This window comes from Bos mutus, chromosome 25 (assembly GCF_027580195.1).
Source record: "Bos mutus isolate GX-2022 chromosome 25, NWIPB_WYAK_1.1, whole genome shotgun sequence".
Classification (NCBI taxonomy): Eukaryota; Metazoa; Chordata; class Mammalia; order Artiodactyla; family Bovidae; genus Bos; species Bos mutus.
Genome location: NC_091641.1, coordinates 9,244,218 through 9,269,149, shown reverse-complemented (window position 1 = coordinate 9,269,149; position 24,932 = coordinate 9,244,218). Strand labels below are relative to the sequence as shown.

Here is a 24,932-nt window from a genome sequence, read left to right as displayed (position 1 = left end):
AAACCACAAAGTTTTTTGCGATGGGAACCTTCATATCAAAACAGTGACTACTGTGACAAATACAGACAGGACTGTATCATCTAACTAACTTTGCATGTAACGTACTTTATAAAATTAAATATTTGTGTTACTACAGAAAACAAATGTACATCAGAATGTTAGTGCTGGAAGCTCAGCTAGAGAGTATCTTTATCAACTCTCCTTTCATTTTGCAAAGGTTGAGAGATTAATTGATTTGCCAAAGATTATGTTCACTTGTTAGTAAAGGAATAAAGACTAGAACCTAACTTCAACTCTATTAACACTGCAATGACAATAAAAATTTCCTCAAAAATAAAGTGATTCAAAGCCTAATATCTAAATCACATTGCCCAGTGAACACCAGTATGATTCATCTTGTAAACAGGTTTTATTTCCTTGTAAATACTGCCTATCTAAAACAGGATTTTGTTACAGAGGAAATATCTAATTACCTCCACACAGTAAAAGAAAACAAACCAAAAAAAAATTCACCAACACCATCATCTATTAAAAAAATTCAACAAGAAATTTAAAATATTATTTTAAATGAGCATCTCAGTATTTCTGCAAGAAATGTATTCCATTGAAGTGAAGTGAAGTCGCTCAGTCGTGTCCGACTCTTTGCGACCCCATGGACTGTAGCCTACCAGGCTTCTCCGTCCATGGGATTTTCCAGGCAAGAGTGTCGGAGTGGGGTGCCTTTTCCTTCTCCAGGGGATCTTCCCGACCCAGGGATCAAACCCAGGTCTCCCGCATTGCGGGCAGATGCTTTACCCTCTGAGCCACCCGGGAAGCCCATTAGAACACTCCAATTCTAAATCTGAATTTAGAAAGATCAGTCAACTTTCCAGGGACCTTTGGAACTCCCGCCACTCAAAGAGGGTAAAATATCAAATTATAGATTAAAAAAAAAAAAAGCAAATATAAAGAATAAAAAGGTACAGAATAGACTCCTTTTTTTAGTCTTAAAAAAATAAGGCTTGACATGACCAGCTTATATGAGAAATAATAATTCTAAAATAAGATCTAGTTGCCTTACCACTCGTTTTCCTTGGGAGAAACCTATAAAAATTCTTTTGGAACTATCTAAACAGTTTACAAATTAGGAAGCCATTCTGCATGATAACGGTTTAACTCAAGATTCCAATAACTTAAAAAGCTGTGGCTGAATATTCATTCAATCCTGCAATCAAAGGAGGATGGCGGGCTGACACAGCGGTCCACAGGGTGGCTGTAGGTATAAAAATGAGCAGCCAGATCATCGCTCTTTTAGTAATCTTATGTAGACGACATTACCCTGATATGAACAGAGCCAGTAATAATTTAAATTTTAAATATTAAAACCATTCTTTCCAAATATGGCATAAGATGACCACAAAAAAATGGGCAACATTTTGCATCATGAAGAATTTTACTTACCACTTAAATTTTAGTCCCCACATGTTTTATTATTCAATACAGTAAAAGAGGTTTAACATCTTTAGGGCTAAAAAAAAAACACCTGTTGGCTAAGAAGGCATACCATAACAATCATTTTATTTCCAAATAAGGTTTTAAGGATAGTATTCCCTGTAGTACAGAACAACATAATATAAACACAGCAAAGTAAAAATTCCCAAATCTAACCTTCTGCTGGTACTTCCATTTCTGTTCCTTCATTGCCCTCTGAAGAATGATGGCTTCCTAAAAAGAAGATAAACCCATATAATAAACCAATAAAGACTGATGCTGGGAGAAGAGAAACTAGGCAACAATGCAAATAAAAACACAAATACAAGCTGATTCTTTTAACTTCTTAGCAGTTAATTCAAACAATATTATCTAATTCAGAAAAACTTGTTAACACTTCTGTATGAAAACTCAAAAGAATTATTTTAAAATGCAAACATATAGAGTAAACCTAAGTAGATGTGGGGATTTAATATTAGATACTAGAACTACACAATATAACTACTGATAGATATTCGAATTTGAGAACTAGAACAGTTTGTCTCAGAGCGCCAAGCTCATCTGCCATTGATGCACACACAAAAACACACACCAGAGTCAGGTCTGTCTTTGCTCGTAAGACTCGATCAAGTCTAGAAACACAAGTTCAGGTTTGGCTGCAAAACGTTTCTTGCTTTCCATTTGTACTACGGTGGAAGCTATGGAAACTAAATCCCCATTATTTAATCAAAGTTGCACTTAAAGGAAATGCAGAAGTTAAAACTTAAGATACTACCTTTAGTCTCAAAAGCATTTTAATTCAGGTAATATAATCTGCCTGCTTCTACACACTGGAACATAAAGCAATGTATCAGGTTAGGCATTCAACAGTGAACAGGCTCATCCTACTGGAGAAACTTTACTCATCAACAGGAAAGAAGTCATCCAAAACCCAAGACAGCCAATTAGGTTAAGTGCCCAAACTGCCCCAGACTATTGATCCTCTGTCCTTAAATGTCTGAGGTACTAACATCGAGAAGACTGAAAATCACTGCCTTCGTGTAGAAATAAAAATGTATTACCTATAGGGAAGAATAAAGCAAGGGAGCAGGAGGAAACATCAGGTCTATTTTGTCATCCACTGATAACTAATTTAAGAAACTATACTAAAGGCAACCCCCACCCCCAGACACAGGTTTTATACACTTTTATCTTGAGTTTTAAAGAGCATTGACTATAGTTAAAAAAAAAAAAAGACTGTCATTCAGTACCTAGCACCTTCAAATTTAAAGTACCATGTTAAGACCAAATATTTGGGGTTTTCCATGTCTAATCTTATGGAGCTCTAATTATCTTGGGATTCTTTTCCATTTATTTTATGTTCTGAAAACTCACCTGAGCTCAAAACAATGGGTAAATCTATAAATCTGTAGCCAAGAATTATTCTTTACTTAACTCCTTAAATTATGCTTTCTCAACACACGGCTCCCCTCTCCCCATTAAACATTAACATTTGAATTTATGGAGCACTGGATTCTTTGACTGTAATGCCAAAGAAAACAAAAGTGTGAGGTCAAAACAAGGAGAGGTAATGGAGAAAGGACCAGTACTTAAAAAGGGAAGGCTGGCTAAGAATAACTCAGGTGATGTTCTTCAGGTCATAACACGAGAAGTAAAGGGTGGTTCTGTGTGTACTTTTTGTTCTCTCAAAATGTAAATCAAGCAATTACATTTATATTAAAAGTACAGCTAAAGAAAAGACATCTTGGGACTTTCCTGGCGGTCCAGTGGTTAACACTCTGTGCTCCCAATGCAGGGGGCGTGTGTTCAATCCCTGGTGGGGGGACTAGGACCCCACATGCTGCATAGAGCAGCCAAAGAAGGAATGAAATTTAATGCACTCAAGCCGGAATAAGCAGAGGTAAAGTAAAGCCATCACAAATAGCCTATGTTCATCAAGGGAGGGAACACTACACAGAAATTCCCCAAAAGACATTCAATCAATAAAATTAGGGATTTACAAATGATATCTTACAATCTTTCTAAACATTAAGTATCAACATGACCTTACTGATATTTACATTACTAACTATACAATATAAGCCTTATTTCTGACTATTCTGATATAAGGTATAAATGTGTACTTTACCTTAAATATGAAAGTGTGTCATGTACCCATTTCGAGATTCATTACTAGATTCACAAAAGGGAAAATTGGTTTTCAAAAATTGTTGCTTGTGAAGTTCATTTATGTTTCAAAAAAAAAAAAAAAGGCCAATACATTTCCTTTTCCATTTAGAAAAGTAATAATACAGATATAAATACAAAAACACAGTCTGTCCAGTATAAAGAAACATTACATAAGAACATCATGTGGGAAAATGGAAGTGAAAAAGTTATACCTTGCAAAGACTTCGAAAGGGGGAGTTTGTCATCAACATCATCAGTTTCAGAAGGGCCTGCTTTGGGACACAAAGATAACACTTCAAAACGAATCCCAAAAATAGATTTTGGGTCACTTCAGCAAACAAATTTGGGTGAGAGATATGGAATACTACAGCCTTTTCAAGGGTAAAAAAAAGGAAAAAAAAAAAAAGACTGACAAATGAATGGTGTCAATTTATGGTCTTAGTGAATGGAAAAAGTGTATTCAGATAAAGCCATATACAGACAGTCAAAAGAAATTTTGAAAATGACTAGACACGAACTGAATGGGAATGATACGTCTAAATGGTGGATATGGGCCATGTTCGTGGCAGCAAACTGGCACTTTCGCTTCATATAGGCAACAAGCACAGATACATCTCACAAGCTGCATTTGATTCTTCCTTGACAAATATTTGTCTTAATGCTTTGCCATACTAAAGAAAAATTCAGAGTCAAATTGTTATACCTTCCTTAGAATCTCTAAAATCATGCAATTAACCTATCAATAAGCTTGAAACTCCATTGAAATAGAAATATGACAATTATTCATTCAAAAATCCTTTCTCTACAGATCCATAAAAATTTTTAATAACATGGTTTTCCCCAATAATTAATATACAATATATTTCGTCTTAATTAAACCTTCACAGAAAGCTATAGATATTGACAACACACTTGCATGTATTATGCTTTCAGTGACAGTAATAGATTTAAAAGAGAACACTGTGTTCTCAACGGCTACTTAACATAAACATGTTCATATCTGAAATGAACACAAACCACTTCACTTTCTCTGAATACTTTTGGAAAACATCCTAAGACTTTTAAAAGGCTTTGCAAATGCATGAGGAATTTCATGAAGAGGCACAAAAGTATACATTATAAGTAAAGGACGTAGCATAGAAAATAATTTCACAGAAAACAGAAAAATTATTTATATTTGGAGTCTCAATGAAGAGCAAAATGTTCAATGAGAGACCTGACTTCGAATGCCAGATTCACTGCTTCCTAGTCATGTAACCCAGACTTAAAATATACAGAAAAAATGTACTGTATGATAGCAAAATGTACTGACTTCATAATACTGCTTTAGCTGCTCTTCCACAAGTCTAGCTATATACCATTATCAATATTGTTCTGCTCTAAACTATTTTAATAAGGTCCTCTTTAAGCCAAAGTATATTTCTTAGGATTCCCATGGTATAGGATTTCTATTCTAAATAATATGCTTATTATTGATTTCTAATTAATTACAATATTTTCTGGCAATTTCTTAAGGCTATCCATGAACAACTGTAAAGTTTATTTTTGTAAAAGTTCCATATTTTGTAAATAAACATTTACTGGGTATGGAATTCTGGATATACATGAATTGGCTTATGTTCATCAACTGCAGAGTTCAAATACTCTACTCTATAAGCATTCATCATTGGTTAAAATCTCCCATATGACTGCATTCACAAATTTATCAACTACATCAAATTGAATCAATTTTTTACTTTGACTTTTGAGGCTACATTTTTAGGTAATAAAAGTTAATGATTATCCTGTCAACTTAGTAATTTATTAGTATATTGACTATACAGTCTTACTCTTTATACTTGTTAATTTTTTCTTTTTTGGCCTCAAATTATTATTAGTAAACTTGGTTTCTTTTGGTTACTATTTGCCCAGCTACCTTCATATATCACTATACTATCAAATTATGTTGTTTAATTTTAGACATGTTTTAATAGCACATGACTTGGACTTTGTCATTAAATGAGTCGCACATGCGCCCTCACCACTTGAGGAGTGTCTACCCGTTTTTGCAGACAAATCACGCTTTCCCAGTGCTCACATCTGAGCCATCTTAGAGGAAGACTGACAGGTACACAGAGATGTGTCCAGGTCTATTTTGGAATTCGAAAAGTTTCGCAGAAAACATGAATGGTTTTAAAGTACAAGAAAGAACAAATGAACTGTAGTATAATCACATATGTAACTACTGCAATGCCAGTATTACATCAGTACTTGGGACTTCCCTGGAAGTCCAGTGGGAATCTGCCCGCTAGTGCAGGGGACCTGGGTTCGATCCCTGGTCTGGGAAGATCCCACACGGCGCGGGGCAACTAAGCCTGTGTGCCACGACTACTGAGCCCTTGTGCCTAGAGCCGGTGGTCCGCAACAAGAGAAACCACAGCAGTGAGAAGCCCGCACCCTGCAGACCGAGCAGCCTGTGCTCGCTGTAACTAGAGAAAGCCTGTGTGCAGCAGTCAAGACCTACTGCTGCCAAAAATAAATAAAGGAAATAAGCCAGTCATAAAAAAGGACAAATACTAAAAAAACAAAAAAAACAAAAAAAAAAAACCTGTACCTGACAAAAATAGGTAGATCTCATAAACCTGTACTGATACAGGAGAACATACATAAAACACATACAGAGCATGATACCGTTTGTGCCAAAGTTAAAAACTGAGAAAATACATAAATGTTATGTGCCTGGATACACATACAAAGACATTCTGTGGAGCTGTATACTCATTTAAAGTATAAAATCATTATCAGGAGGGGCAAACCTCAATTTCAGTGAAGTGGTTAACTCAGAGACAAAAACGGGACTAGGAAAGGCCTAAAGAAGGGCATCAGTAACACAGTCAGCATGTTACCTCATGTGAGATTCTGTAAACCTGGGAACATGTACATCATGTTTGTGGGTTTTAAACATTTTTAAAAAGCATTTTAGAATACAGTAGGCCATCTGAATCTGCATTCAGTATCTGCAGATTCAACCAACCACAGATCAAAAATATTTGGAACAGAGAAACTCCAGAAAGTTCCAGAATGCAAAATGTGAACTTCAAGCACGCTGGCAATTACTAAGATAGCATTTACATTGTGTTAGATATTTCAGTAATATAGAGATGATTTAAATAAAGAATACGGGAGGATGTTTGTAGGTGACATGCAAATACTACACCATTTTATATAAGGGACTTGATCATCTGTGGATTTTGATATTGGAGGGGGTTGGGGGGTGACTCTGGAACCCATTCTCGTGGGTACTGACTGTACAACACAGCAGTTCAAATAAACCATCTGTAAGTACAATCAACAGCATGTCTCACAAATTACATTTTACAGAAGAGGCCTGATACATGCTGATGGATTCTATTTACATAAACTACAAAAACAGACAAAACTAACTTAGGTTGTTACCATTCCGGACACTGGTAACAGGGCTGGAAAGGGGGCTGCCAGGCAAGGAGCCAAGGGAAAAGGCGCCTCCAGCACGCTGACCCCTAACAGGCCTTGAGAACGCATGAGGCCGGAGACAGACAGAGGCAGGTGAAGGTTTCAGTGCTTTTGTGGTGGATAGAACAAGGAGGGAGAAATGCCAGTAAGAATACAGCAGACCTGAACAATCATTTGTTAAGCAACCTTAACAAATCTAAAATAACTGAAATCATACAAAGAATGTTCTCCAACTGTAATGGAAATATAACTAAAAATCAGTAACAGAAAGCTATCTGACAACTGCACAAGTATCTGAAGAGACTACACTTTCCATGTAAACCAAAGGACAATGAGGAAATGACAAAGAAAATTAGAAAATGTTTTTGAACTGAATGAAAAGAACTATTAATACTAATATGTCTAAGTTTATAGGGTGCAGTTAAACTAATGCTTAAGAGGTAACTTTACAGCATTAAGTACTTACATTGGAAATTATCTCAATGATTTACGTTCCCATGTTAAGAAACATAAAACTAAATTAAAGCAACAAAAAAAGACACATAAGAGCAAAAAAAAGAAAAAAAATTACTGAAATGTTGCAAAAGCTAGATGTTTGAGTAAAAAAGAAACAAAAAACAGAAACAGTTCCAGAGCCAGAACCAAGTATAGTAAATAGTAACAATGAAAAACATTAAACACTTAGATATAAATCTTATAAAATATGTATAAGATATGTATGGTGAAAACTAAGCACTGATGAATCACAGAAGAGCTAAACAGATAACATCCACATATCATGCTCATGCATCGGAAGACTCAATATTAAGATATTCAACCAAATTTAGTCGATAGATTCAGCATAATCTCCACCAAAATGCCCAAGGGCTTCTATAAACTGTAGTCCTCAAGACAATGCAATTTTGGGAAAGGGTAGAAACAGAAATATCTATGTAACAGGATATGCTTGAGAAAACTGACAATGTAACAGAATATTCTGAGATGTAAAAGTATTACAACAAAAAAACAATAGTCTTTTCAACAAAAGGTGCTGGAAAAACTGGATATCTGTATGTGTAAGTTTGAACTTGGAATTCCGCACACTATATAAAAATTAGGTCTAAACCAATCATAGACTTAAATGTAGAACTATAAAAGTGCTTATAAAACACAGAAGAAAATCTCTGTAAACTAAAGATTTTTTTTTTAGATATGGTACTTAAGCACAATTCATACAAGGGAAAAATTCCCCAGTAAGTTGGACATCATCAAATTAACCTATTTGCAAATCCCATCACAAAGGACTTTTATTCAGAATATACAAAGAACTGCAAAAAATACCAAAACTGCATGGACTGTATCTCTCAGGCTAGATGAAAATCAATAGTCTGGCTCCCACCTTCTTCAACTGCACTTGATCTTTTCAGCAATCTTTTCTTCTACAAATATCAGATTTCCACTCCCATTACTCAAGCATTACCTTAAGTCACTCACACTCCCTATTTTCAAGGGGGAAAAAAATCTTATATAATCCTGTCTAGTAACAGCAAAGCTAAAAAGACAATGCCACAGATACAGAATTTTATTTTTAAAATTAAATATAATGTGCTAAAAAAGATTTTATTAAACAGTGTTTATTAAGTATGTTAGCAAGGTACCAAAAACTGCTAAACGCCTAAATATTTTCCAAAATTTTAACTTTTCGATTAAAAACCTTTAGATTTATCTAAACCTTTTAGCCATGTGATTACTACCATCATGGCAATAAAACAATCAAAACTGACATAAAAATTATGAAATTCACTAGGAGACAACTTAATATATGTACATAGATTTAATATATATGTATACATGATTACAAAGTAGAATAAATTTATCCCTAGCTTTTACAATACTCCAGAACTGATAAAAAATTATTATTTTAAATGAACTAAACCTATTAGAGAAATGTAAATTAAAATCGAAAAGAGGTATCACAAGACACCCAATAAAGTGGCTAAAAATAATGCGGACCATACCAGTGTTAACAAGGACATGGAGCGACAAGAACTACTGCCCCCTGATGGAAATGCCCAACAGTAAAAGCGCAGTGGGACACAGCTTAAATACCCACCACAGGTCTCAGCTATTCCAGTGCCAGGAAAGCTACTCCAGAGAAATGAACGCTATTTCCAAACAAATGTTCATAGCAACTGTATTTTTAACAGCCCCGAACTAGAAACAACCAAATGTCCATCAATAGACGGAAGGATAAACTGTGGTACAGAAGAACAATGGAGTAACATTCAGCAACAAGATGGAATTAGCTATCGACATATGCAACAATGTGGATGAATTTCAAAACAATTACACGGAATTTGAAAGTCACAGCTCCCCACCCCAAGAAAACAGTACATACTTTATGATGATTCCATTTATATAAATTTCTTAAAGCTGCAAACTAAAATAAAATGATAGAAAACAAATCAGCCATTGGCTGGGGAGAGCTGTGAATTACAAAGAGGCTCAAGGAAATTTGAGGGTTATGGACACTTCATTATCTTGAGTGCAGTGAAGACTAACGTTTTTGGGTTATGGGTATACATAAAACTAATCAGATCTTATACTTTAAATGTTTAATGTACTTTATGCATCTATGACAATCAAACTTACCATAAACTAGAGATGTTCTTCTAAACTAAAATCCATCAATGCAGAAAAGCAAACTGCATTGTGAAATTATGAGCTTTAATTCCTTCTTGATTATCACTCAAGAAGAGATACAGAATAAAAGGGTAAATACCTAAAACTTAATAATATCTGATCTTTTACAGATTTTTAAAATAATAAAAATAATGTGAAGTTATTTTTGTTCCACAAACAGATATTAAAGGTTTAGAAGACTTCTTATGCCTTGCAAATAACGCTGAAAAGTGAAACTGAATTCTATCTTAAGCCACAACTTTTACTTGTCCTTTTTAAGAATATTAATGATTATTCAACATTGCCCGTGTAGATGGACTTTGAGTGCCCCATTTTGAAATCAATTTTATTCCAGTGAGAAATTACAAGTACACCTGCTAGTCAAGGACCAAAGGACCAATCAATAAAATAATATCTAAGAAATTCAGGCAATTAACAAATTTTAATTATAACCAACAATAATTTCTGGAAAGAAAAACTTTATTAAATAGTACTACCTTGAATGTTATATTGATAGTAATCAGGATCTTCAGATTCTTCCTTCACTGTCACAGCTGCCATTTCCAGAGAAATGCCTATAAAAGCAAATTAAATTATATAATTATACTTTGAGGCATTCAGATTGTATAGGGAAGTCCCCTGTGCTCTGCTATTAATGCAAAATAATGCATTCAATTCATATTTTAAAGGTTTGCAAAAGACAAAAGCTTGCAAGGTATCACGGGGACAAAAATAATCTAAAACCCAACTAAGACAAAGTTTTAACCACCCTACTAACATTCTGGGATTATTATTTAATGCTAAATCTATCTTCCAACAAGTTATCTTTGCAATTAAAGAAAATTAGTCACAGTGCTTTCACTCATAGTCAAAAACGTTTTTATAAATCAATGAAAATCACCTGTAAACATCAATTTTAATGACCCAATATTCCAGAGTAAAGATGGCATACTTTTTAATGATTTTAATAAAGAGACACTGAATTTTTTTTCCCTCCTAACATGTCTCTTTATTAATAAGGGTAACAAATCATACCTTTTAGCCTAACACTTTGCCCACAATGAGGATAAATAATTTGAAGTAGACCTTTGTGGCCAGATATAAATGAGTGTATATTGTACAATTCCATGTAGAGGGAAGTCAAAATTAGAGAAAAGAAGTCTATGTTGTTAAAACTCAAGTAATGCCAATTATACCTCAAGAAAGCTGAAGAAAATTAAAATGCATAAGCCTTAGGTTAAAAAAACACACTCAAGCAAACAGCTGACTTTCAGAAGAGTAATGAGAGGGGAGGAGGAGAGACCCTTCTTGGGGTGTCATTAATATTCTGTATCCCAGTGCGTGTTAGGTCACAGGCATTTTTATTCACTGGCCATATATACACTTATATTTGGCATATATTATACTTCAATTTTATTAAAAGTTTTAAGATTCTTAACAAATTCTTTAGTGAGTTCTTAATAAAAGGTATTTTCCCCACATATTCAAAAACAAAGTGTAAGGCAGAAAAAAATAAACCTATTAAAAAAAAAACCCTTTATAAATAAACCACTATGTGTACTATTAATCTACAATTAAGATGGTTGAAAAATTCAAAAAATATCATTTTTCTCAAGTCTTCAAGTCTATTTTTAGATCCAAACTATTCAGGAGACAAATACATAAATTAAGGGGAGAAGATTTACAAAATGGTGATTTCAGTACAACAAACTAAAAACTAAACCGAGATTTCCTGTGACGTGAAAGAAAAGAGGGAAAGAAAAAAACTTCTGTGAAACAAACTGTGTAACAAACAAATACTTATTCCCAATAAGGAGAATTCAACACTGCCTTTCTTGCAGACCCCTCTAAAAATAACATACATAAAAATTCTCATTCATTCAGTATCTCCTCTCTCTCTCTCTCTCACACACACACACTCACACTTCTTCTAACCCCAACAATTCATTTCAAACACCCTTAGATTGCTCTGACCAAGATATGCAGCTGCATCAGGAGTTTCAAAGGCCCAAAGCAGGGTGGCAGAAGGAGACTATTTATTTCTTTGAGGGGCAGTCTCTCAGGCCAGGGAGACTGAGGAAAATGGGGGACAGGCAGTAGTGGTGATAGCCCAGCCAAAGTATCAAAGGGTCAGCAAGACAAAGAGGTTAGCAATGAAACCTGTGTGAAATGAAATATGCAAACACACTGAACAAGGTTTCCACGGCTCTCAGAAAATTCTCCAGGAAAGGAAGGAAACAAAAAAAAACCTTGGGGTGTCCAAGAGAGGAACTGAAAATATGGGCATGAAAAATCATAGATGGGAATGGATAAACATACGTATGTAAATATAAATACACATGAACAGATACTCCAGCTCTGCCTACTTTGAAGCAATGATATCCCACCTGTGGCAACAACATCTAACACCAACAGATGATTTCTTAGCAAAAGAAAAGAAGGGAGTGAGGGGAAAAGAAGACAGACAAGAAAACACTAGCATTGCAATAAAACAAAAAAGAGAGGCAATAACAAGCGTTGGTCAAGCGATGGAAACCCAAACCCTCACAATGCTGCTAAGAACATAAAATAACAGTCACTTAAGGAAAACAATTCGTCGGTACCTTAAAAAGTGAAGCAAAGAACCACAATTCACTCCTCTGAATCTACTAAAAAAAGGTAATGAAGACACATCTCCGCACAGACACACATACAGATTTTAATTCAAAACAATCAAAACTGGCCAAGAACTCAAATGTCCAATAAATGGTAAATGGATAAAGAAGTAGTATATCCCATACAGGGGAACAATGTCCAAGTATGAACTGTTTATATACGCGACAGGGTTTTAGAAGATGTGCCTCAAATCATCAACAAGCAGCAGCAGTAGTAATATTAACAAATAATGTCACCTTTTGGAATAAATCTGTTCTACTTCACATCAAAGCAGTAAGTAATGAGTCCAAAAACAAACTTCTAAATTAAGGGAAAGTCTTTACTTACATTTCACAACTGATTCTAAATGCACTGGTACATACCAGAATCCTCTGAGGGTTCTGTTTTTACTTTGACGGGGCCACAGCTGAAAGGAAAAGAAACCCCGATGAAGCTCTACACGATGAGGGCCACTTACACACAGCACTCAAATACCTGGATGTCACAGGATAACCTCACTCGCCTGACCCAGTCACTGCAGAAGTGACTCACTTTAAAATTCACATATTTATTTCCTGCATCAATGACTTGTTAACTGAATTTAGAAATCTAATTCCAATGAACATTTTGGGAGGGAAAGGTAAAATAAAACAACATGGTCTTACTAGAAGGCCTTCCTATTCACAATGTGGTCACCAGACTAATCACACTAGCTTCATTCAGGTTAACCACTGCCATTCATAACTACTAAGTCAAAAAGTGCATTTTCACAGGCCCTCCAAAGGATTCAAATGCAGGCCTTTTTAATATTCTAATACATCAATAACCTAAACACTAAAACTTGCTGAAGTGTGGAGGTTCATTAGTACTAATGAAATATGCTTTACCTTCCACTTGGAGATATCATTGACCTTTCAGCATCTGTAACCATCACACGACCACCTAGGTACAAAAAAAATATTAAGATTTAGATTTCTCCAACACTAATATGAAATATGACTATGCTTCCAAAGGTCCTAACTATAGAATGAACAGGGGAAAGGGAGTTCACAGCTCAGGGTCATTCATATGAGTATTGCTGTTAGTTTGAAAGAGTGTCCTTCATTCTCCCCTCTAAGGAAGATATTCAGGGATGATAATCATCTAACAGCTTTTAGCCCCTCAACCCTCCACAAACCTCCCATTAATGAGAAAGCTCCTATTTTCATCAGTGAAACAAGTACACCAATATACTATTACTGAATAAGACAATACTGATGTATACAGGAAGTCAGATTTCTGTTAGGAGTAGATCTGGGGACTTCCCAGGTGATTCGACTACAATGGGCACAGGTTGAATCCCTGGTTGGGGAACCAAGATCCAGCATGAGTACATCTGCCTCAGAAGAACTGGACAACAATGACTGCTAACGGGGACAAGGTCCTTCTTAAGGTGATGAGACAGGGTGATAGCTGTGCATCTTGTAGACACACTGCAACCCACTGACTTATATACCACCAAACGGTGAATTCTATGTTTGCAAAAATTAAAGGAAAAAAGAACAAGACTGACTCCATCAAATGCTGACGAAGATGCAGAACAACTACAGTTCACACACTGCTGGTGGGAACATAAACCAAAACCAGCACGCTGAAAGCCACTTCGGCAGTGTCTTAAAAAGGTAAATAACTAGTTACTGTTACAATCTCGCCACTCCCTTTGTCTACCCAGGAGACATGAAAACAACGTCCACATAAAAACTTGCACTCAAATATCATAGTGGCTTTCTTTATAAAAGCCAAGAAATGGAAACCCACATGTGCATGGGCAAGTAAATCAGTAAACAAATTGGGAGTATCTGTACCGTGGATACTAGTCAGTAATAAAAATGTATCTGTTGATACATGAAACACGGAAAAATCGCAAAGCAAGAAGCCAGACGAACAAAAAAGAGCACGTACTCTAAGATTCCATTTCCATAAAAAAACATAAGAAATCTCTGCTGACAACAACATGAGTGACAGTCTGGGGACAAGGCAGAGAGGAGGAGAGGAATTACGACGGGATGCAAGGAAGCAGGGGTGAGAGAGGTTTCATTATCCTGGTTGCAACGACAGTTTCCACGGCATATACATGTGTCGAAGCTTAGCAAACTGCACATTTTAAATATGTGTGGTTTACTGTATGTCAATCATATCTCAATAAGCCTGTTAAAAGTTTTTACACTGGAAAATGCAATCCCATTATAATTGCAACTTTTCAATTACTTTGAAAGTCGGTATGGCAAAAGAGCCGAGCCATACAAAGCCACCCACCTGGACAACTCATTATTATAAATAAATACTCTACAGAAATATTGTTTAACTAACCACTAGGCCTCAATGTTTCAGAACATGTTTCTAGAATCACAGACTTCATAAAATACAAATGGCAAACTACGGCTAATCTGCAATACATCAGGGCAAAAAAATACTGATCAAGAAAAAATGAATGTCAACTTAAACATGAAAACCAAGTCTATACTTTCTCAATCTCAAAAAGGACACATACAAAAACCTACAGATAACTCAACGGTGAAAGCTCGAATGGCTTCCACCTAGCATGGAGAACAAGGTGATGTTTGCTACAGCCACGTCCTACTCAATACTGCACTGAACATCCTTGCCAGAGCAACAAGACTAAGAAATACAAAACATTCAGACTGCGAAGTCAACTGTCTTGATTTACATACAACATGATTCGCTCTGTAGAAAGTCCAGAAATAAACAGGGTCAACTAACCAAACTGCCAGAAAGCCGTTCCATATACCGCATGGACTGTACACTTGAGATGGGTGAGCTTTATTTATGGCACGTCAATGACACCCCAATAAAACTTGTAAAAAATTAATCTTTTCATCGTAGTGAGAATAACAGAGGCTATCGACCAGAACACAATATATGCTTGGGTATCCATATTATCTTGTCCTTTCACGTTTACATCACTTAGAAGTTGCCAATGACAGTGATTCTTTTCTTTGACAAGTCTCAAAGGGGTGCTAGTCTTTTAAATACCCCTTTTCCCTTCAAAAGGAATGTCTGGACTTCCCAGAAGGAAGTCCTGTTGAAAACCTGTTCATTTTTCAACGGCCCATCTTAATTCCCTCTTCCTCGTAAACTCCTTCCTGGGCTTCCTCCCTAGAACCTCCACTAACCGTTCCTCCAGTGTGTACACCGTGCTCCTCCTGTGGTGACTCCACCTTAGACCACCAGCACTGGAAGCCTTTAATGTTCACACATGGCTGTGCATCCCCTCCCCTCCCAATCCTGTGTTCCATCTCTCTGTGCCCGCTCAGTGGACTATGTAAATTAAGTCCCTCATAATTCTGGGGCATGAGGACAGATCCTTACACCCTGCAAACACAAAGCCTTGAATACATCATAAAGCAAGCGGCTGAGCTGAAAACAATAAGTCTCTGGTTTTTCAGCTCAACAGATTTTTCACTGGTTTATATAAACATTGTACCACTCCACTCCAAAATGTCTTACATCATATTCTCAAAGAAAATAAAGGAGACATTGTTACAATGTATTGAATTTTTGACACAACAGGTTTAGTAATTGGTCCTGTTATAATGTAAGCAAAGCAATCACTTACCTAGGTGCTTCTTTGGCTCTAGGAAAGGTCTGCAGTAAAACAGAACGAAATATTACATGTAAACACAAAAAGTTATCAAAAAGCATAAATTTAAATGGTTTCTATAGTAAACAATAATAAAAACATATTAACTTAAAGTGAAGAATTATTCAACTTTATTTGAAAAAGCTATTGAGGACAAGGGAGAAAGTACTTCACCTTTTAATGATAAATGAAATCCCTGCTTTGTTCTCCAAAATCCACTTCAGGGTTGCAAGATCATAGTTTTCAGGGTGTTTGAAGGCTACTCCTTCTGGAAGCCCCTGCACCACCACGGCCGACTGATCTCGGAGCATCTTTTCATATGGAACAGGCACCACTGTTGACTTGCCTAAAGCTTTCCCTGAGGTTAAGAGATAGGGAAAAGGCAGAGAGACAGTAATCATTAAATGGTAAAATTTGACAAACTTAACCATGATCAGTTATCATGGTTCAATAAATGGCATTAGTAGGTTTTTGGGGGGTTTTTTCACCATGTTGCTTGCAGAATCTCAGTTTCCCAATCAGGGATTGAATCCAGGCCACGTCAGTGAAAAACCCAAAACCCTAATCACTAGGCCACCAGGGAACTCCCCTGCATTCATGCTTTTCAGTTCAGTTCAGTTCAGTCGCTCAGTCATGTCCAATTCTTTGCAACCCCATGAATCGCAGCACACCAGGCCTCCCTGTCCATCACCAACTCCCGGAGTTCACTCAAACTCACGTCCATCGAGTCGGTGATGCCATCCAGCCATCTCATCCTCTGTCGACCCCTTTTCCTCCTGCCCCCAATCCCTCCCAGCATCAGAGTCTTTTCCAGTGAGTCAACTCTTCGCATGAGGTGGCCAAAGTACTGGAGTTTCAGCTTTAGCATCATTCCTTCCAAAGAAATCCCAGGGCTGATCTCCTTCAGAATGGTCTGATTGGATCTCCTTGCAGTCCAAGGGACTCTCAAGTCTTCTCCAACACCACAGTTCAAAAGCATCAATTCTTCGGCGCTCAGCTTTCTTCACAGTCCAACTCTCACATCCATACATGACTACTGGAAAAACCATAGCCTTGACTAGACGGACCTTTGTTGACAAAGTAATGTCTCTGCTTTTGAATATGCTATCTAGGTTGGTCATAACTTTCCTTCCAAGGAGTAAGCGTCTTTTAATTTCATGGCTGCAATCACCAATATTTGATTTCAAAACTATTTTCAAATACTAGAGGGCCCTATTCCTATGTTAGCAGTGGTCTAAACCTGAAAACGAATTCAAAAAGCCAAAATGGAAAACATATATTGATAAAATACACACATAAAATTCACACAAAAGGAAAAGAGCAATGGCCCACTGTGGTATAATACAATCTTTTCATATACAATTCAGCCTTAGAACGTGGAACCCTGACAAATCCTACTGTTACCATAAAACGCCAGGCAATTTAGGGCTAATATTCTCATTGAAAACTTAGATAAACCCTACATTCACAAACGAACGTATCCTCTCGGCTGTCTGTGGGTATCAGACTGGGGACCCACACATGCTGGAAACTCCAGTCCCCAGAGTTGAGTCTTATCTACAAGTTCACAGCATAACCTTTATCCTCTCCCTCTTTCCTCTTTCCCTAAAAAGAGCTGTTTATTGCATAACTAGACTAACAAAAGCTGCTTTTTTCCCAGGGACTTGTTGAGATCAGCACACTTGTCAAAAATAAACAGGACTCTTCAGGTCACTATGCTGTGTCACTGCAGGTTCTCTGGTGGGGGATGCGGATAGTGGTGAAGTTAAGCATCTGTAGAAGAGGCAAGGGGCAGACAGGGAATCTCTGCACCGTCCCCTTTAATTTTGCTGTGAACCTAAAACTACATTAAAAAACAAAAAAAAACCAACTCTAACGGCTAAAGAAAGGTCATTCATAATGTTAACCCAATATCTGGTAATCAACTCATTCAATTGTGAAAGCGTGTTTCATGATTGTTAAGTCAGTTGCTTAATCTGCCCTTTAGAAAAGTCAACTATATAACATATTTTTTTAGACAATTCAAGTGTATAACCCTACCATAGCAAAAGCAGAAATAGTCCTCAACTGTTTTTCTGAGTGTTTCTATCTCCACAGCATCGACACTCATCCGATTTGCCTGCGCTGTAGATTTCATTTTATGCATCTCTGCAGCCTTTTCTTCTTCTTCAACACCTGTAAAATATTAATGCTATAAAAGGTCCATATCCATTATCTTAATATTTGGTTTTTGCTAAGAATATTTTTTCCAAATGCTAACACTTATGATTTGACAGAAAGGAAAGAGAGGAGGAGGAACTTTAAAAATAAGAACCTAAAAGACAAATGACTTGAATGGAGATTATAAGAAACAGAGATCATCTCTGAAACAAGAGCAGCTACAGGTGACAATTCTACCAAGTAAAAATTAGGTACTAGTAATTTTAAAATGAAAAGATACCTTAGAGTAACTACACATTTAATACGGGAAGATTATCACCACAAAATCTTTCTTGTTGCCAAGTCTAACACAAAAGGCTCTATAGACACTTGACGTGTGGCTACTTAGCACTTGAAATGTACACAGTGCAAATTAAGATGTGTTGTAAATTTACAATATAGCCTGGATTTCAAAGATTTAGTACCAAAAATTGTATGCAAAATACCCCATTAATAATTTTTTTGAAGAAGGAAATGGCAACCCACTCCAGTATTCTTGTCTGGGAAATCCCGTGGAGAGAGGAGCCTGGCAAGCTACAGTCCATGGGATTATAAAGAGTCAGACTCAACTTAGCAACTAAATCACCACCCATCCTTCAAGGTACTAGACATTTTTACATTCACCTATTCATTTTAAAATCCTCTAGGAGATAACAAAGTTCATCTTCCTAATGACTTATAGGGTTTCTACAGTGCATAACAAGATTTGTATTAAACAAATTAGTGGTGGGGGAGAAAATCGAATAAAACAGAATTGCTTAGTATGCTTTCTGAAGGACTGAGTGTCTGTTATACAAGAAAATATCATATGATAGTGATAATGACCTTTAATTGAGATTTTTTTTTTAGAGATTTCATTTGTAAGGGGTCTAATTCTCAGAATGCCACCATCAAAATTGAAGCTCACAGAGAATGTAAAAACAGAAAGCAAATAGGTCTAAGAATATTCTGGCATAAATTATTTTTATTTAATGAAAAATGTAAACCTTTAATGTATCTCTCGGATGACCTAGTGCTGCTCATAGAAGGTGATGGCACTGAAGTTTGATGTGCTGTGCCCCTGGTTCTGGATGTCCCTTGTTAAAACCAGGAAATAAGATGGAAAAATATATCTGGGTGGAAATGTCACTCTGTTGATTTGTGAGCTATAAATATTCACCTTTTAAAAATAATTTAAAAGTATAAACAAATGATTAATATGTAAGTTGATACAGAGGCAAAAAAGCAAAAAAAACAAAAAAACAAAAAAAACCCACGAGCCATCCTGTATTTTGGTTGTTGCTTTAATAAAGAATTTGGACAGGTGAACAAAAAAATAATTTTTATACTGATTATATATGTTGAATGATAATGTTTCAGATGTCAGGTTAAAATATATCCACTAAAACAAATGATGCATTTTCTCCTTACTTTTTATTAGAAAAATTTTAATTTTTCTAATACATCTAAGTGATTCACATTATTTTATTTCCATAGGATACTGCCTTTCAAAACCCTGGAAAAGAGCTTAGAATTCTCTTCTAAGAATTTCTAAACTGACTCATAAACCCACTGATTTGGTTTCAGAAGACAATTGATCTTATCTGCAGAACAGTTTATAGGAAACGAGTATTAGGTACTTAAGCATTATATACCAAAAGATTATTCTCTGTGGCATCAACGTTTTGGTAATAAAAAAAGTATGAATACTAACAGGCAGGGACTATAATTTGCAACTGAGGACAATTCCCCTAATGCTTAGTTCTAACCACTGAAGAAGCCCATTAGCAAAGCATATAGGGAACAGGGATGTACACACAGCTGCCAGTGGGATTACAGTATTCATGGGACAGATGGCAACTGACACACACATAATCAAAGCAACATTATTAGTACAAATTCAAATATACAAACATAATCAGAGTCTTAAAAACTCTCAAAATGGTAAGAAATAATGAGGGAAAAAATTTAAACAGATTACTACCATGAAGCTTAAAAGATAATGGGTGCGGGGGAGGCAGGTACAGTAGAGGGGAGAGATGTTTCTTAAAAAACGTAATTGAGAATTGAAATTAATGACTTAAGAATGAACTTTTATTCAACCATTATCTGCCTTAATGTGTCACGAATTGGATCTGACTTGATAATGGAAATCTAAGTTTGGATCTTAAAGATAAAAGCTATGGACAGTGTTAGGTTAAACACAGATATGAACACTGTCATTCTGCGGGAGGGTCTAGGTTTTAACACCCTACAGTAAATTTCTCTAATGCGTTTGTTCCAATATCAAATAAACACATTACCCGATGAGCTTCTGACTGGAGGATCACAAATCTCACTGAGAACAGAGGATAACATGACTCCATTGAGGGGTGAGGAAGACCTGTGGAACTTTCTTCATGCTTACTCAAACTTAATGCAGAGGAAAACTTTTTTTTTCCCCAATACATCAAACATCTATCAGAGACAAGACTTTCTTATCTGAATTAAGAAATTTTAATCACTGATATTTCTCTATCTTCTAAGGTGTTTCACTAAGCCAGAGTCAAGCAAGGAGCACAGTACAATAAACAGTGCCTATTTTTCTTAAGCTCTTCAGTACTTCCCCTTATATGTTACCATGTCAGTGATTGCCTCTGAGCATTCTGAAATGTCACCACGGACTTCAGAAAAGTCTTTTTTGGGTATAAATCTCAATCAGCTTTAGAAGCGAAAACAATGAGTTCTCCATAAACATTTATGGAATATAGAAGATAAAAATACAATACTTACAGTATTTTACAAAATCTTTCTGAAAGTCCTTTCTAGTGTTGACAAAAGCACGTCCTCTCTCGGTTCCAACAACAAACACGTCTGTCTCATACACTGCGATGCACGCTACTTCCGCCTTGGACTTGGCCAGTTCTTTACACTAAAATACACAAATAGTAAATCTTATGTTACACACAGACGTTTAAAAGCACTCTTTCAGCTGGATGAATAAAAAAATCTTATCACATGACCAGCCTTAATGCCTCATCTGGAATAAGATAAAGTTTCTAGTTTCTGGCCTTAAGTTATCATATCTAGAAGAGAGTTCCCATTTTTTTTAAAGAGACCGCTATTTCTAAATTGTTTACAACCTTGATTTTTAAGGATTCACAGAATTTTTATGAAAAAAGGGCAGAAATCCTTTGTAACGTGTTATAGGTCAAAAACCCAAGAGATAGACTCAGATGTGCACACAGGCTTGCTGGCAAGCACTCCCAGTGACAACCACCTTGTGAGGTGAGGGGCAGCAGGGTTCTGCAGAGCAAGAACGGACAGCTGCTGCAGAGGCGCGGCAGGCACTCGGGAGCTGGGTCCGGCCTCCCCCAAGGGAAGGGGAGACCCTGGGCAAGGGAGGCTCTGACACAGAGAAGCCAGCAGTCCTGCAGGGGAGAGGGGCCCAGGAGCCACACTACAGTTTCCATCACAAATGCCCCCCTCCACAAGTATCTCCACTGGAAACCCATTCAGAAAGGTACACTTCTACTGAGTACATTCCTAAGAGACGAAATATTCTTTAAAATCTTCACAAAAGAGTATACAGCCTTCCATTTCGTGGATAAACAATAATTCATTTAGTGCAACCTTTATAGAAAATGCTGCTGACTCCAATTATCATTCTGAAACACAACACTGAAAAAATCATCTGGGAACAAAATAGTTATGTGTATCTTGACTGACTTTCTTTTTTTTTTTTTAATTTTATTTTATTTTTAAACTTTACATAATTGTATTAGTTTTGCCAAATATCAAAATGAATCCATCACAGGTATACATGTGCTCCCCATCCTGAACCCTCCTCCCTCCTCCCTCCCCATACCATCCCTCTGGGTCGTCCCATTGACTGACTTTCTTAAAAGACAGTCAGAGACATGAAACCACAGTCCAAAAATTCTCAAAGTAAAAACTTTTAAGGTCCTCAAAACCTACTGAAAATTGCTTTCTAAGAAGGGTCATCAGTTGACACTCCCATCTGTACTTCTAGAAGGGCTAACTCTCAGTATCCTAGCAAACATTACTGTGCAACTTTCCCAGAACCATTTTTAAAAGTATAAACCATTATTATACTTTAGTATAATCAATAATCCAGGGAACTCCCTGGCATGCCAGTGGTTAGGATGCGGTACTCTCACTGCTAGGGCTCAGGTTCAATTCCTGGCTGGGGACTTATCCCACAAGCCACAAGGCCTGGCAAAAAAAACAAACACAAAACAAAAAACCCCCACTAATCCAATGATTAGCATACAAATCAAAGGGTATTGAAGAATATGGACCTTGAGACAGTTTTCTGTGAATCAGCTTACCTTTCATGCTATGTTAGTGTTTCTCTATTGATGCATAAGGGTGCCTCACTAATACTAGGCATAGAAAAGCTTATGGAACTAAATACATATTTACATACATTTTCTCCTGGTTTTTTCATCTTAACATGACTATTTTTAAATTTTTACTCATCTAGAATTTAACTTAACACACGATAAAGACTTTCTTCCCCCAAATAGCCTATGTTCTCAGTATCACTTGTTGAAAACTAAAGCTTCCTCTGGCTGTTTTTGATTTGTACCATTACCACCCTCTAATTTCTTAAATGGGAACTACTTGCATAATATCGCTTTAAAATGGTATCTGGAATAAATCATTTTATACCTACTTTCATGATCAGAAAGCTTCTGAGCTGTGATAAAGCCACAGCAGAGAAACTGTGACCTTGAGGTGAGCCAACAATCTTCTCAGCATGACGAACACTGCTGTACTGAGGTTGTATTATATTACATTTCTGTGAGATGGACCCTGGCTGCTCACCTGTAAGGAACTATTATTTACGTACCTTGTGATAAATGAGGGTGCATTCTTGCTTCACTATCCATTCTTAGTTGGACAACCCTGTCACCAAACGCAGCGTTTATGAAACAGCAAAGCAAGATTCACGTACTGTCTAAGGATTTAGATCAAAGAAACCTATAGGCCAAAGGAAGAGGGATGAAGCCAACCTATAACCTACCATACTTCACAGTACACAACTGGGAACAGGAGAGACTTTCACTCCTGCTGGTGAGGAGGAAATAAACACTGCCAAAGGTGAGGAAACTGTGAAGACAGCCTGAGGAAGAGACTGGGTCCTACGCAACATTATGTCATCCTACGTAAAGATTAGTATTAAAGAAAATGACTTAATATCAACAGAGTAGATTTAATCTCTAAATTATTTAACATGACAGCCACAAATGTTGACTGATTTTAAGACCAAAAGCGAGAAATAAGTGACATTCAGAGAGAAATAGTATAGATGGTCACTAATCACTCTAAAATTGCTTTCTTGAAGGAGATAATTTTTTTAATTCTTATGTAGTAGAAAGAAGGGGGAAAATGCCTAATGGAAAAATAGGAGATTCCACTAGTATTCTGCTATATATATAATATAAATTATATATATATATATATAATATATATATATAAAATATTATATATATATAATATTTAAAGACAGTAAATACACTACCTCCTCCTGCTTAGAATATATAATTTCACTGTGTCAGAAAATACCTAAGTCTAATAGTTTTTAAATCTATGAACTCATACATATTCATAAAAACATGATAAGCAAACTATAGTACTATGATAGTAATATAGGAATGCAACAAAATAATTATTTTGCAATTATGTGTAAATAAGTTTTTTTTTTAATAAAGTTACACTACATATTTGGTAAAGGCCACCGAATTCAGAAAATTGTGAATGCAAAGCACAATATAATAAAGAATAGATGTAAAATAGTGAATATGCTCTTAAGGCCCCAAATTGTGGTAATGTTCTTTACACCAATACAGTAAGACACCAGCAACACACTACAATATACAAACTCACTCAGACTAACTTCAAATATCACACTCAAATTCAAAGTTAAGGCTTGCAAAACAAGGGATTGCCTAAGATATTAGGAGGTAGAAAATTGAAATTAAATGTAAAAAATTGCACATTCAGGTAAGTTAACAACATTGTGAAACATGGTATGCAGTAATATTTGATTTGAAAAGCTTAAATCCCATTAACTATTATTCAAGCAAAAAATCTGTATATACTAAAAAAAAAAAAGACAAAGTGTATGTTTTCCAAAAACCAATCAATCGAATTTTCACAAGCCCAATGTTACCCAACTGGAAACTTTACACAAGTGCAGAGCCATCTCACCATGGACTCAAGAGCAGACATGAGGAACGTCACCACCATCCTGCTCTCTGAGGACTCCTCGTCTTCGACAGGCAGGGTAGACACTGCTACTTGGGCCATGATCCCTGGGAAAGAGAAGCATTAAGGAGTGAGTGCTAGAAACTCAGTGTCCTGCTCAACATATGTTTAGAGCTGGAGGGGTCCTCCATGAGTTGCCTAAGAACAAACGAGAACGAGAAGTCGTGTCCGACTCTTTGGGACCCCATGGACTGTAGCCTACCAGGCTCCTCCATCCATGGGATTTTCCAGGCAAGATCCAGAGGATCTTCCTGATCCCGGGATTGAACCTGGGTCTCTCGCATTGTATGCAGATGCTTTACCATCTGAGCCACAGTTTTCTTGCAATAGAGAAAAAGTAGGAGACTCAAAAACCAAGTATTCTAAGGACTTGCCTGGTGGTCTAGCAGCTAAGACCCCATCTTCCAATGCAGGGGGTGTGGGTTTCACCCCTTCT

The 24,932-nt window shown here is 36.4% G+C and overlaps 1 protein-coding gene across 3 annotated transcripts in view; it reads right to left on the bottom strand.

Moving 5' to 3' along the window:
- The window catches only part of GTF2I (general transcription factor IIi), an 82,784-nt gene that overhangs the window by 39,159 nt on the left and 18,693 nt on the right, over window positions 1-24,932 (bottom strand). For 2 of the 3 annotated variants that reach the window (XM_070362677.1, XM_070362678.1), the window contains exons 1-5: window positions 13,293-13,349; window positions 12,789-12,832; window positions 10,269-10,346; window positions 3,852-3,911; window positions 1,648-1,704 (exon numbers count right to left, since the gene is read on the bottom strand). In XM_070362677.1, coding sequence (XP_070218778.1) covers window positions 1,648-1,704; window positions 3,852-3,911; window positions 10,269-10,346; window positions 12,789-12,832; window positions 13,293-13,336 — 283 coding nt within the window. In that variant the 5' untranslated portion in view covers window positions 13,337-13,349. Of the gene's footprint in view, window positions 1-1,647; window positions 1,705-3,851; window positions 3,912-10,268; window positions 10,347-12,788; window positions 12,833-13,292; window positions 13,350-16,021; window positions 16,051-16,219; window positions 16,404-18,085; window positions 18,221-20,995; window positions 21,135-24,439; window positions 24,544-24,932 lie in introns of those variants that run through there. The other variant, XM_070362679.1, reaches the window with a different exon arrangement.